The following is a 14,920-nucleotide window of genomic DNA, read 5'->3' on the forward strand; positions in this document are numbered from 1 at the left end:
AAGAGGGTTGTTTTAGAATAATAACCACATAGTTAGAACTAAACTCAGTTTTTAATGACCCCTCTTGGTTGATTTTCTGCCATATGAATTGCTTGTTACAAATCTTTGCAACTATAAGTCCAACCCTAAATAAAATAAAAGCAGGTATGGCTTTATAATAGGAATGATAATTTATGAAGAAAATTCATTAGTTTAAAATAAAATTATTTCCTGAAATATGTTTATTCAAGGCACATATAATGTTCAAATGATTCTTTGATGTAATAAATGCTAAAGAAGTCTTCAAGTCTAAAGTCTACAGATTGCTTAAAAACAGCGTTTAAGGCTGGTAAGTCACTCATATACTCATTGAAGAACATTAATAATTGGGGGGGGGGGGGCGTGTTACAGTGTTACTGTTCCAGAAACACCACCGAATGGTAGGGTTGATATGTTACAGATGTTCCTGATTGGGCCTGAAATAAAGTCTACCACCAGTTACTAAGTGCTTGCCTTGAAGGTGGGAAGGCTCCCTAATCATCCCTGGAAAGGCATAATCCAAAGCTGGCCGAAAAGGCAGCGCTGGAACCAGTCCAGGCGTTAGGTACGGCGACACCAAACCAGACAGCGCTCTTCCTGGAGAATATGCCAGGCGCAGTGGGCTGAAAGCTAGCCTGGGGTTGAAACTGTAGAGACTTGAATCTCCTCCATAAGCAGCAGATGCGGCTTCAAGAGGAGACAGAGCTGATTTATTACTTAGAGTCCCAAAGTCAATGCTAGCAAGAGTAAAATCTGAAGCTCTCTGGAAGGCTGTGTCATCCAAGTCTGCGTGTGCTGGGTCCCTGCAGTCTGGCTTATGTTCTTTCCCATTTAAGATCTGTTCGATAGCTTGGACAACATCTCCCTTGCAGAACTGTAGGATGGCTTCTAGGCGGCTACGCCTGTAACCTGGAAAAATCCTGGTAAGAATTCCGAGAGGATCACGTGGTCTTGAGGTCACCTTGGAAAGGCTGGCTCTGGTAGCAATGAGATCTCTGGCCCATTCGCTTTCGTTCCCTGATTCCAGGTCAGAGGAAGAGAAGGACCTGGGACTGTCTTCTCCTCCTGATTGCTCCGTGGGGCAAGGAGACAGGATTATATTGGGTTTGTCTGGGTGTTCTGAAATAGACGACAGGAAGCCCCTTTTCTGCGTGGTATTCTTACCCTTAGGAGAAGATCCCAGAGTACGGTGATGGGTGTGGGAGACCAGTTCTTCATGTCTACTCTGGCATGACTCGCAGTTCTTCTCTTTTGGTTCTGCAGAAGAAGAAGAAAAAACACAAAAATAATGAGACAGATGAAAATTTGCTGCTCAAAGACAATGAAGGATGAAATAATTCACTCACTATATATATATACATATATGTATATATATATATATATATATATAGTATATATATATGTATATATATATATAGCAACTTTACTCACCCACATTTTCATGAAAGCCACATTATAAAGATAGCTGGAACAGGAGAGAAAGCTGCTTCTCATGCATTTCAAGATTATTCAAGGTTATTCAATAAGTACAATCCCTTAACATTTAAGGATCAAAAGAGGAGAGTATGTTGTTACCCAAATGTGTCAGTGTGACCCCATATTGGAATTAGAAGTTTCCCAAAATGTCCAAGTTTTACTTTTGCCTAAGTGATGCTCTTACTTTCCCCCTTTCCCCACAAAGACTATGTATGTATGTATGTATGTATGTATGTATGTATGTATATGTGTGTATATATATATGTGTGTGTGTGTATATATATATATATATATATATATATATATATATAGTTAAACAGGTAGCTCTGGATAAGTCCTAATGCTAAATTTCAATAAATGATTTTAACACTGACAATTCAAATTCTAATTAAGTAGCCTCAGTAATGTGGGGAACTAAACTGTTGGCATCAGTTCAGACAAGACCAGGTGCCTTCAGGGTGAAATGACTGTAAACCATTTCAAACTAAAGCAGTGATGTGCCTGGGGCATCATCTCAAATTGCATGAGACGTAAGTACTTCATTTTATGGGAGAGATAATAATAATAAAACATGGTGTTTTCATAACTCTTGGTAAAAGATACATTTCCTATTTCAGTCTACACAAACTGTTAAGAACAGATTTTTAAACCAATTGCTCCTAATAGAAAACTACAAACTTCATGGCCTCAATCTGCATGGACCTTGTAGAAACAATGTATTAGACATATAGTACTTATTACAACCCCCATTGCATTATTAAGAGTAATTAAAAAACATTAAAAACTCTGATTTTCAATCTCAACATTTTGAGCATGACAATAAAACAAGAATATACAGTTCTATACTGGCAAGCTAATACCCGGAAAGTAATAACAATGTACACACACATATATATATCCAAAATAATGCTATCTGCCTTTTCCTCTCCTCTTGTCATTTACACACTTTAACTCTAGAAAAGTAAAACTGTCCAAGACTTTCAGGAGGACTTTTCCCCAACTCTCCATCTCTACAACATTTTTAATGATAGCATAAGAAACAGCAATCTGTAATATTTTTGATGTTTCCCTGCATCTTGAATAAAGTCCTAAACACTGTCCATAAATTCTATTGTCCATTTAAAATGTAAATCACGTCCAGTTCAGCACCATAAGTGTCACTACACTGGCAGTACTCCAAATCTTAGATGAAAGAAAAGTTGTGACTTTTGTGAGCTTGTACACTGATATTTTCAACTTTAAATAATAATAAAAAAAAACTTGTTGAATGGCATTTGTCACATGGAAATAAATTCCCATTGTTCTCTTATCCACTTGCTATAAATGTGATTCATTGAGTATTGACCCTGAAACACATGAAATATCAAAATTACATTTCTGCCATGTTATCTAAAAATTTTTTTTTCCTTTTAGGTTCAACTTCGGGACAAATACCTGTAAAGAAATACTGGCTGCAAGCTGTGCATGAGGGCTCCCATCTGTGACCCCAGTACTCAGGAGTCTGAGGCAAGAAGATGGCCAAGAACTTGAGGACAGCCTGGGCTACTTAGTTCCAAACCATCCTGGGATATAATGTGAAACACCTGCCTCAGAACAGACACAAAGGGGGAAAAGCAAGAAGTACTGACTGTATGTGACTATTCAGAAAATAAGATTTCTTTTAAATGGTTGGCATCACGCCCTTCATCTCTGTCCTCTGAACTCATGGAGATTTAGTTTATGTATTGTTGAAGTTGTAGATACCGACAGCCTTCCTTCTTTTGAACATAAGGTTCTCTTACATGAGGAAAGGCTATTCACCTCTGAATCACTGTAGGTCTTTGTTTTGTGAATGAATACGTTCAATACAATGTCTTACTATAGTTTGTGCATGTTGTGTAAGAGGGGGTACTCCATTTAGAAAGCCAATGAAGAAGCCTTTGAAATACAGATTTTTTTTTTTTAGGTGAGTCATTCGTGGCAGAATAATCTAATAAAATCATTAGGCCTGTAAGATGAACTCTTTAGTACCAAGGATTTACATAATTCCATATTGCCAGGCAAATCTCATTACCAGCCTAGCTGAAGGAATGCCAGCGTTTGCTTCTCTTAGTGTTTCTCCTCCGTCTCCCTCAACTGTCCATGAGAAACACTTAAAGTCTATTGGTCTACTGAAATAAAACACCGCATGTGTCCAAAGCTGACATAAGTGAACACTAAGTTTCGACGCAGAGATGATCTTCTTTCGAAAGTACACCCTGTTTTGCTGAGATCTGCAATTTTCACAACCAAGGAAACTTTCTAATTTATAACTTACCACCAAGTTATCTCGTAACTTCATGTGATACAACCTGTTTGGAACTTTAACAAAATGATTAAAGATTAAAGCGAAATTTTCCCTGCTCATCGGCCTTGTAGGGGGTTGTGAAATTCATGGAAACATAATGACATTAACATTACAAGAAAAGTTAACTCGGGGTGCTTTTATGCACAGATCCAGACTTTAACTTCGCTGTCAGAACTACAACTACGGAGATCTCCCCGGCTGTAAATTGACATTCCTGCCAATGGTTTTGCTATCTGGAAGGCTTAAACTTATTTCCAATGGAAACTAAACCGCAGTCCCTGAAACTTTCCACTGCTTGGGGAATTGTACTTAAAGAATTAAAGTGAGGGTTAGCAATTTCAGTTTCTTTCTAAATTCAGCTGGTGGCAAAACTTTGTCCCAAAAGCGAAGACATTCACAACAACCACAGTCAACGGTTTTCCATGCAAGAACAGAAGATTCACAGTGGTTTCTACCACTGGAAAGAGTGCGAGCACACTCGCTAAAGATCTCTCTCAACACCCGCTTAAGTTCTGCCAACACAAAGTTGAGGCAGACTGCGCCCACATTTCACTTTTTCATTCTCTTTCTATCAACGGGGGACAAACAGCTCTTTGGTTTTGTGAAAGCTTGGTCCCTATGCCCCTCCTAGCTGCCCACATTGTAGATCTACATCCCTGAACTTCATCGCTTCTTTTAAACAACTTTCTGTCCACCTTTAGGGAACTGCTGCTCATTTCAAAGCATCCTTCCAGAACCGTCATTTTCTCGCAGGAAAAGCAAACCAAACGACTCACCCTGCTTTCCCTCGGTATAATCTTGCTGGAAAACCTCGAAAGCGGGGACCGCCCGGCTCCCGGGATGCCTTGAAGTACCCGCTCCCAACACAGCCGTAGCCTCAGGCCTGCGCACGGCCTGGGGACTCTCGTTCCTGCCGCTGCTCCCCGACGCCAGAGCCCCGGTCCCCGACGGCCCCGGGTACAGGAACCGGTGCAGACCACGAGCCTCGCTCTCCTCCTGCGCCTGCTGCCTGCGAAGCGCCACCTGCGCGGCCATGACGCGCTGGCGCTCTGCGATCAAAGTGCACTTGGCACACGCGCAGTCCCGCCAGCGGCAGAAGCGCTTGTGGCCCTTCAGCGCCGACACCACGCCGTGATTGCGACAGCGGGCGCACTTGGGGGTCCGCGGGTAGCCGCAGCCCACCGCCCCCAGCGCCCTATCCAGCCCCGGGCCGGGAGCGCATCCTCCGCGACCCGCGCTGGCGGCCGATCGCAGGAACAGGCCAGGTGGCCGCAGAAAAGCCGCGGACACCGGGATCCCCGACGGCCCCGGCCGCGCGGGCGATGCGGGTGGAGCGGCCCGCAGTCCCGGGGCCAGGTGGGGTCTGCAGCCGCCGCTGCGGTCCCTACGGCCTGAAGGAAACTGCTCCATTCTGAGACGACAAGGGCGCTGTCCAGAGCTACCCGTGGGACTGCAGACTGCGAACTCTAGGTCCCGCTGTCCAGCTCCGCACACCGACGAGTTTACTCTCCTGGCCCAGAGCAGGAAACCGCTGCGTTCAGGAGCTCCAAAACCTGACAACGCCGGCAGCCAGTGAGCCTTGGAGTCCAGCCGCTGGGGTAGTTGTCCCGAGCTCTGCCAGTCTCCGGAGCCCAGGAAGGCCAGGCTGGAGAGGCCACCCCGCCCACCCTGTTGGCTGGCCAAGGGAGAAGGCCGGGGGAGGGCCTGGGGCGGAGAGTTGAGACTTTCTGGGAGGTGGCCTATGGGAGAGATTAGAAACTCTGTCCCTGTAGGGCTGAAGGGACCATTATGTAAAAAGAAACCTCTCACCAGCAAGGCCTAACCCCATCAATTCCTCAAGGAGTGGATTATAACGTAATCTCCCCCACTATCTTCCCTTTACTGCCCTAATTTAAACAAGATTTGACGTTCTTTCCCAAGCTCCGAGTTTCCACAAAGTGAGTTGGAAGATCTGTATTTTTTTTTTTTTTTTTTTTTTTTTTTTTTTTTTTTTTTTTTTTTTTTTTTTTTTTTTTTTTTTTACTTCTCATCCTTCTTTCTCTTTTCTAGATGAAGTCAAGAGACCAGTGTGGCAAAGAGACAAGGGTAACAGACATAACACAGCTTGGAAGACTGTGGCCGCTGCTCATAGGAAAGTTATTTAAACAGCTCCTGAGACGGCTTACAAAGAGTGTATAAATAGGAGAACCAATCCCAGGTCCACTGATTCACATGCCTCCTGTTTATTTACATGTGCACATGTGGATCATAGACGGGAATGTGCTTGAAATACTTGCCGTCAAGGTCGCTGTGAGTCTCTTCTCTGGAACTATTTATGGGTAGCAATTATGTTAAAGCTCCCTCAACAAATACTTCATATTTCTCTTGTGAAATACTGGGGAAGGCCACGAAGATGAATCTTTATGCTGTCAAAATGCATTCTTGAACCATACATCTAAAGGCTTTAATTGTTAAGAAGAGAGCATATTGCTTCTAAACCAAAGGCATGTTTGAAGTGAAAAAATTCATGAGTGCAGTAACTGAGAGGAGGCATCGCACTTTGTCAGTTCCTCGTGAAAACATCCAACTGCACACTCTAGCCCTAAAAACGGCAAAGAGTCCTGATATTTTAATTAGTCCATGATACTTTCAGGTTGGACAATCTGGATGATGCCTGCCTGCCCACCCCAAATCTTCACCATCATCACCATCACCTCCTTCCATACAAACATCCTCTCTCAGAAACATAGTATCCTTCCTAAGCATCAGAAAGACCTTGGCAACTTAAAAACATATGGTTATCCCAACCCAAGTATTCTGGTTCTTTTGTAGTGAATCTTAGTGATGGGGACCTACCATCAATGCCTAGAACTATCTAAGTCCTCTGAGATGTGTGATAACCAGATATTTTCAAATCCACAGAAGATCTAGTGATTCTCAGTTGTGGAACTAATAATGAACATATGAAAGATGGGTTTTTAATGTTACTTGTAACATAATAATATGAATAATAACAGGACATCCCCTTTTCTATTCATTTGAAGACTTGGTTACATAAAGAAAAATGTTTAGATTGGCAAAAGTGTCATTGTGTTTTCTTGTTTAGTATGCTTCATAAGGTGCCTGCAAGAAGCCTCCACATTTAAAGTAGCCACTAAAATTTAGTAATATTTTTTCTCTTTGTATTAGATCCTAAAGCTGCCTTATAATTGTAGCAAGTGATAATAGTTTCCTTTCAAGAAAATAAAATTAGTTTTTAAGTAAGTGTATTGGAATTAAATGTGTGCAACTTGAAAGAAGAAGTGAAGTGATGGAGATAAACACACACGCTATAGAAGACACATATGCTTCCATTTCTGATTTTAAAGTAGCCAGCAGACACTGTTGGCCTGAAGAGAACAGCAAGGCTAACTCTGAGTGAATATAAGCCTTCTCCCTAAGAGCAGGTGCAGAACCAGACAAGGAAGCCCACTCTCGGCACCTAGGTTCAATTCTACTGGAAATGACGGCCAATAAAATCAGGCAAGAAAAGTCATTCTGAAGTCATTCAGATCAGGATGAACATCATAAAATTCACTGTGTGTGTGTGTGTGTGTGTGTGTATTTTATATATATGCACAAAACTTTTTTGGAAAAAAAATCCTAAAAATAAGAAGTGGCTTTTAAAAGTTTGTCAAATATAAGGTGAATACTCGAAATCATTGCACTTCTATAGATTAAAATAAAGTTAGATAACCACTAAGTTCATGGAGGAAATAAACCTATTCATAGTAACATTCAAATTACATTTGAGCTATTTATAATGAAATTTATGAAAAAATAAAACTAATAAAGCTTTCCTAACATAAACTAAAGATACTTACTGTGTTCATGGATAAGAAAATAGTTAAGATAGTAAGTTTTTCTAAATAAATCTGTAAATTATTCGGTCTTCAAGATAAAATTCCAGCTGATTTTTTTTTCATAGAAACTGTCAGACCCTTTCTTAAACTCATGTGAAAGTGCAGAGGAAAAACTTTATTAGAGCCCATGGTATCTCTGGGAAAGACAAACATGCTGAGATACCTCAGTTGTAAAGGACTGCTCTCCCAACAGCCTTTACCAGAACAATTGGACATCTGTATAAAAGGCATTACCTCTGTCTTACATCTTGTATCACAGATAAAAGGACCTGAGAGCGCATTCTGTGGCATAATGGTCCTAAAAATAATTATTATGTGGGAAAGAAGGCAAAAAGGATGATACTTGGTACAGTTTGACTTATTCAAAATTCTAGAAATCAGTGTGAAAATGGACCAACACGTGTTCCCTAAGATAAGCAAAAGCACAGGAAAATGGAGAGAAGAGATTACAAAAGATCAGGAAGAAAAGGGGAAATAATCAATGTGGTATCACTTTAATTGTCGCAATGGTTTTTTTTTTTTACCTTGTACATACATATGTCTAAATTCATCTAATTATATATATATATATATATATATATATATATATATATATATACATTAAATATCGAAAGTTCATTATACATCAGCTTTGCTCAGTGAAAGCTGCTGCTCTAAGCAGAAAGCATAGACTAACGAGGGCAAAGTGAGCAAAAGTAGCCCAACTTCAGACCCAAAGCTGGAGCAAGGAAGGATTCCCATAGAGTACTCAAGTATACTGGAAAGCCCAATTCTTTTCCCCTCCTTCCCTTGCCTTTCCTTTTCCAGGACCCCCCACCTCGCCTCATTTCTCATCTTACAATAATACTGTGTGTTCCCTCATTCCCTCGAATTACATCTTTTTTCCTTTTTGGTTCAGCAGACAGCAATTGAATACTATCCATTTTATCATAAGTCTCACTAAGAAGATGTTAACAGCGACAATTAACAGCGGCATTGTTTTCATCTAGTGAGAAGGTGATGTTTTTAATTAAACGATGTGTAAGACAACTATGTCATTCTCAAATGTGATCTAAATAATGATCTGATGAGTGAAAACCGGTGGGCTGCATCAGAAGCAAGGAAAGGCTGCTAATAAATACGTTTCCCGTTTGTTCTTTTTTTTTCTTTTGTTCTTTTCTTTTGTTCTTTTTTTTTTCTGTTGCAATTCTAATTCCCTAGCCACCTTGGACCCCAGAAGTCAACTGATATCTTGTTGTTGTTGTGCTATGCTGACCACAGACCTGGCTGATAGGTCTGTCTGATACTAACAAGAAGTCCGGGGTGCAGCCATGTATCCATTCAGCTTTGTTCTCCCTCTCATTGACAGATGAATTCAAGTCAGTTCCAAGGATGCTTTCAAAACTCTGGTTCATGTCATTTGTCTCTTTAGCCTGTGTTTATTTTCCATTACCATCCTTGACCTATAAAGAGTCCCATAACTACCTGTCTGTAGCCCTTTCATAATGTCTCTCGTTACAGCTACTGAATTCAATGAGTAGTATCCCAGATCTCCCAGCGGAATGTCCTCAACCATGTTTTTTCTCTTCCATGGGTTCTCTCCTTCTTAGATGAGAGTCCAGAACAAAGCCAAACATCCCAAATCTCAATTTCTCTTTCAGCCTTCAGATTTTTCTTGGGGTTTTCATGCTAATTCTTCTGGTGCTTCTAAAATAGATCTGTTTCTATAATCTACAACTCAAATTTCCAAATAGCCTTTTATTTTCTTTATTGATTATTGTTGCACTCCCAGACATTTTTCCAAATAGTGCTTTGTGAACATTTTATGGGAAATATAGATAATCTTAAAAAGGAGAAAATGGGCCTTACAGAGAGTCTCCTCGTGATATAGAATTGAAAGTACAAAGTAGAAATCCACAGAAAATGAGCACAGACTACCATTGATAGAAGTCCAGGAGAGAAAAAAAGAGCATGCCGTGTTCTCAGATAAACTTCTGATAAAGGACAAATGAACTGTTCTAGACTGAAGGACAGTTATGTAAGAGGACTGAGCATGTGAGTGGGAAAGTCCTTCATGGCCTAGTTTTACATGCTTTAAGATGTACAATGTACTCCTTTGCTTTGGAATACATGAGAGGACACCTTACATGGTCCACTTTGTCCAATACTTTCCAGGTCTGGATATCTGTGGCCATGCCATGGCTTGTCAGATGACCACAGGCAGATTTTGAAGAGAGTTTGTCTTTTCTTTGGTTCGTCCGAGGCATTAGTGAACATCTATTTTATTATTATTATTATTATTATTATTATTATTATTATTATGAGGCTACATCATGCAGGGTGGCATAAATGCCAACCTGATAGTTTATGTTTAATCTTACCATACTTAATTATTCTACTTTGCAGTGTTGATATTGTCTCATTTCTCCCTGGTTTAAGAGAGATTAATATGTATTTATGCACCAAATTATTCCTTTAGAAAACATCTTCCTAGGTCTAAGTACTAACATCTTCCTAGGTCTAAGTACTAACATAAAAATTGCAAATACTTTTTTAAACTGTTGGCTTGTGTCACAAACGTCCTTTCCTAAAATGTCCATGAATTTGACTTCTAACATGTGGTTCATTTGCTCAGCACCCCATATGTGTATTCTGGCTAAGAAGTTGATGCTTCACTCTCCTGAACTAAGAGTAATAAACCTGAAATTCCACGAGAAAGATAATTCTACAAAAGTTTACTTCATAAAAAGTGATGGATTTTCAGATCTCTGCTGGACTGGGATTGGAGTAATTAAAGCAAACTGTAGCAAAATCCCCAATCATTATGACATGCCCTGGTCGTTCTGTGAGAAAGCTACACAGACTGGTACAGAACTGCTGAACTAACCAATGTTCTACTGAAGAATCTATTGGCTTTCACACTATCAACAAACTACGTGCCATTGTACTTACTTGTGAACACACATATTTAAACACTATCATCTTTAAATTTTTTTTTAACTCTGACAAATCTAAGTCTACTGTGAGAATAGTGTACATAACTCAGGGCACTTTCTTTGTTAATTATTTCTTCTATTTCTTGAGATTGTAATATAATCGCATCATTTTCCCTCCCTCCAAACTCTCCCACATACCTCCTTGCTTTCTTTCATATTTGTGGCCTCTTTTTTTATTAATTGTTGTATATAAATGTATACACACACATTTGGGGTTTCTTTCCTAAATAAAACCAGGTCAGCCTATATAATGAGACTTCTGTGTATGTTTTCATGGCTTGTCATTTGGTATTGGATATTTCTGCCTCCCCCCCCCCACACACACACACCATTTATTAGTTGCCTGCTACTCCTTGTATAAGATTGAGGCTCTGTGGGCTTTTGCCCCATCCACTTGAACGTGTCTATTAATGTACTTGGTCAGCTCATGTTTAGACAGTTGTGCTGGTGAGACTTCATGGGTTGTAGCTTCTGACATTTCCAGGAGACAAAATCACACAGCAAACTCTCTGCTCCTCTGCCTCTTACAATCTCTCTACTCCTCTTCTGGAATAATTCCCCAAGCCTTAGGCACAGATACTGTGTGTTGTAGATGTATTCTTTGGGACTGGGCTCCATAATTCTGCATTTTGATCAGTTGTGATGGTCTCCATCTGTTGAAAGAGAAGTTTCCTTGATGAGGGGTGAGGGTATAAGGACAAATGGCTGTAATGTAATTTGGTACCAGAAGACTCTATGCAAGCTTATAAAAAAAGAGGGGGCAACCAATAGTCCTATCCAGTGCCCATGAGCCACAATAATGACCACCATGGCACAAAAATCCTAAGGCTGTAGTAATAGTACGAATAACTTGGCATCAACCAGCGACTCTCTATTTGGAATAAAACCTGATCAACAAGAGGTAGCCATGTCTCCTGGAAACCTAGCCAACTACCCAGGGTTTTTTCAGTCATGGGTCCTGGAGGAGAACCCAAAAGCCTTAAATTTTCGAGCTCAAGCTATCTTCTCACCTCAGCTTTCAAGTACCTAGGAGCAATGGGGCATAGCACTGCTCTGGGCTCCATAGCTAATTTTAAGGGTTTTTCATTGTGTATCGTACACTATGCTCAAGGCTCCTTATTGAGGCTACTTATATTATCTTTTTACAGAAAGAAAACGCACTTTCTGAGAGAACCGGTCCTCAATATCACATAGTAGTAAGGCTCCTTACTATGTTCAAGCTTCTTTCCACAAATCAGCCTGGTGCCCACTGTAGTACCTGTTGGTGGCCCTGCCTGTGACATGGTGACTCAGAAGTGGCACTTGATGGCTTACTCATTAGAATTAAATATCCCCACTTAACAGCAGAACCACTTAAAAAGCAAAGTATGGAGCTGGAAAAATGTCTCCATGGTGAAGAGCCCATACTGTTCTTGCAAAACACCAGAGTTCAGAGCCCATCATCCATTTCAGGCAGGTCACAAATGCCTGTAATTCCAACTCAAGGGATCCTATACCATTTTCTAGCCTCTGTGGGCACCATACTCACACTTACATACACACACACACACACACACACACACACACAATTAAAAATAAAATAAACTTCTGTGTTTTTATTTTAAAAAGGAAGGTAAAACCTTTACAGATTAAATTAAACGTAGAAGGACTGAAGTCTTTAATTTCCAAGTCTCCTCCTAGTAAACTTCAGTGAAGTTCTCCTGTCCTCTGTTTTTTGTTTTCCTTCCCCACACCCCACCATGTAAACAGCAGTAAGTCAGAAGTCAAAGCGAGATGTTTTTCTGGTACTTGCCCAACTAGAAATTTGAAACATCTTTTCCTTTTACTCTGCAGAATAAGGGAAGCCAAATTAGATATGTTTTATTCCTGTCAAGCTGATTTCAAAGGCAATCTTTCTCTCTCAATGGCACCCTTGTGAAGCCTTGCCAGTTGGCCTTGGAGAAACAGCTAAAAGCTTTCCTAGGGACTGTTCCTATCTGCCAGTTTTGAGAACCAAAGTGATTACTTTAAAACAGGATACATGTTAGTGTTTATTCTTAATATATTCTACTGACTGGATGCAAAGAAAGTATGTAAATCAAACCGTTGACTATAACCAAATACCTGTTTACACTTCAAGAGGAAGTAGAACCAGAAAACCTTTTGCTCATGTTTGTGATAAAACATGATAACACTAGCTCTGAAAGGTTTTCACTGGTGCTTTCTGTCTTCCGTCTTCTGCCCTGCCAGTCTGTGGGGCCTCTAGTAGAGGTGTCCCAATTAAAAAGCCATGCAAGAGAAGCGGCTTCTATTCAGCACAAGGAGCCTAAACAAGGAAATTTGGTAAATCATCTTGGCTCCTTGCCATTTGAGCCTCCTGGTGTTGAAATCCACTTCTTTGTAAGCATCAGGTGGTGGTGACGAGGCGTCTTCAGGCCTGACAGGGTTATTGTGCTGGATAGAAGGTGGTGGGTTTTGATCAGTGTCTTCAAAATCAAAGCTTGGAAACTAATAGCTGCACATCAAAACCCAGAGCCATAATGCAACTAACGTGGGACTCTTTCAGGTGGCCCCAGGGATTGGCTTAATTCTCATGTGTGACTTCACTGTGATTAGTCACATACAATGGGGTGCGGAGAGGCACAAGAAGACACATAGCTTGAGATTCATTATCAAATGTGATTCTGGATAATAATCGCCGGACCGAGAATGGGAAAATTTCCTTATTATGTCTTGCTTTTGTTTCTTCTGTGTCTGATTACCCTATTACACTTATGGCATCTCTTATAGGCTCATATTTCTATAAGAATGCTTATCTTGGTTTCTAGGCTCTTATGTTGCTGTTTTATAATATCCAGGTTGACAGATACTGCCCTTTAGGCCTTTTCATGTTATTTTGCTTTATTTTCTATATCCTTATTACTTTTCAAAAGGGTCAAAAATACTTTAAATTGCTTTAAAGTTAGAATGTATTTATGTTTATTTCAATTTTTTTCTCCAAGAAGTTATTGATAGCAACTAAAAATAAAGATGCATTTCATTTAAATATGAAATATATATACATTTATGAAAATGGCAAAATTGTCATGCTCACACATACAGACCCAGCCATAGAGATATGTATACAAACACAGAGGACTTTTTAAATAAAATGAAATCACAGGTGTAAAATACATGATAAAAAGTCAAATAAATCCACACTTAAACATTAACTGTGCCATATGCTTCTCTAATATTGAGACACAGTGGGGTGCCTTAAGAACCTCATTAAGTCCATGGAAGCAGCAGCTGGGCTCTGTCAAGATATCTATTCACTTGACTTGTGAAAGAGAGAAAGTGAGTATGTCCTCATTCTTCCTAAGTTTGCACTGATTGCCACAGCGCAGGGTCAGTGCAATGAAAGATGCAAGCCTATCTTCTTTTGCAGCACCTAACTTGATAAATGGGATTTTAATTAATACATGTTAATGCTTTTCAATAAAGGCAAAGATGTCTTATGTTCCTATTTTGAATTTTTATCTTGAAAAAAATTAAGACCTTCCCAAAATAGCTAACTCATCTGGTTTGGCCACATAGCAAACAGCTTAATAAATTATGTGGGCAGTAAGGAAGCTTCTTGTGTCTGTTTTTACTTTATGGACATTAGAGTAAAATGAATGTCCTAATAATATCCATCATTCCTCATGCAGTGTTGCAGGGTTTGGAGAAAGGCCTTGGTTCCCAAAGCAGCAGCATTCTCATCTGGAAGAGTCAGCTTCAGATGCTCCATTTATGTCAGTCACATCAAGAATCTAGTGAATTTGCTGAGATCCAGAGCAAGTCTACATATAAAGAGAATTTTATGTAGCATTTCAAGCCCATTTTGAAATTGAGAGCCATGGAATAAAAGATGTCTAAACTCCCTTCCTGATTTAAACTGCTATGATTCATTTTCAACATCACTAAAAGACCCCCTAGCTCATGAAGCACCGATGTCAGACTGAGGCGGTTTCTGAAGTCTACAGGAGAGAGACAGTGTAGCACCTTGCCGTTTAGAAGTACGAGGCACACTGAGGAATTAGTAGTTTGGTTGATAGATTACAATTAATTCAATATCTGTATTCATTTTTAAATAAAAACAGTGGCACAAACAGAATTAAAATAAGCCTTAGAAATATATACACCTGCCATCCGAGTCCACGAACCGTCATCCTTCTCAAAAGCTACACAGCTTCAACATTCTCATTCATCTGAGAAATAGCTAGGAAACGGGGGGAAAGTAAATG

At 40.0% G+C, this 14,920-nt stretch overlaps 1 protein-coding gene across 1 annotated transcript; it reads right to left on the reverse strand.

The window, feature by feature from the left end:
- Nucleotides 1–203: 203 nt before the first annotated feature.
- Nucleotides 204–5,409, reverse strand: Dmrta1 (DMRT like family A1). Its single transcript, XM_038334281.1, has 2 exons — nucleotides 4,597–5,409; nucleotides 204–1,275 (listed from the first exon to the last, which is right to left on the reverse strand). The coding sequence occupies exons 1-2, from the start codon at nucleotides 5,228–5,230 to the stop codon at nucleotides 434–436; spliced, it is 1,476 nt and encodes a 491-aa protein (XP_038190209.1). The 5' UTR covers nucleotides 5,231–5,409; the 3' UTR covers nucleotides 204–433.
- Nucleotides 5,410–14,920: the final 9,511 nt, after the last annotated feature.

This window comes from Arvicola amphibius, chromosome 6 (assembly GCF_903992535.2).
Source record: "Arvicola amphibius chromosome 6, mArvAmp1.2, whole genome shotgun sequence".
In the NCBI taxonomy this organism is placed as follows: Eukaryota; Metazoa; Chordata; class Mammalia; order Rodentia; family Cricetidae; genus Arvicola; species Arvicola amphibius.

Bases quoted from the DNA above. Each gene is read 5' to 3' on its own strand.
- Dmrta1 (XM_038334281.1), bottom strand. From the start codon at position 5,230: ATGGAGCAGTTTCCTTCAGGCCGTAGGGACCGCAGCGGCGGCTGCAGA. The intron at 1,276-4,596 runs GTGAGTCGTTTG...CTTCTTCTGCAG, and splicing joins TTATACCGAGGGAAAGCAGG to AACCAAAAGAGAAGAACTGC.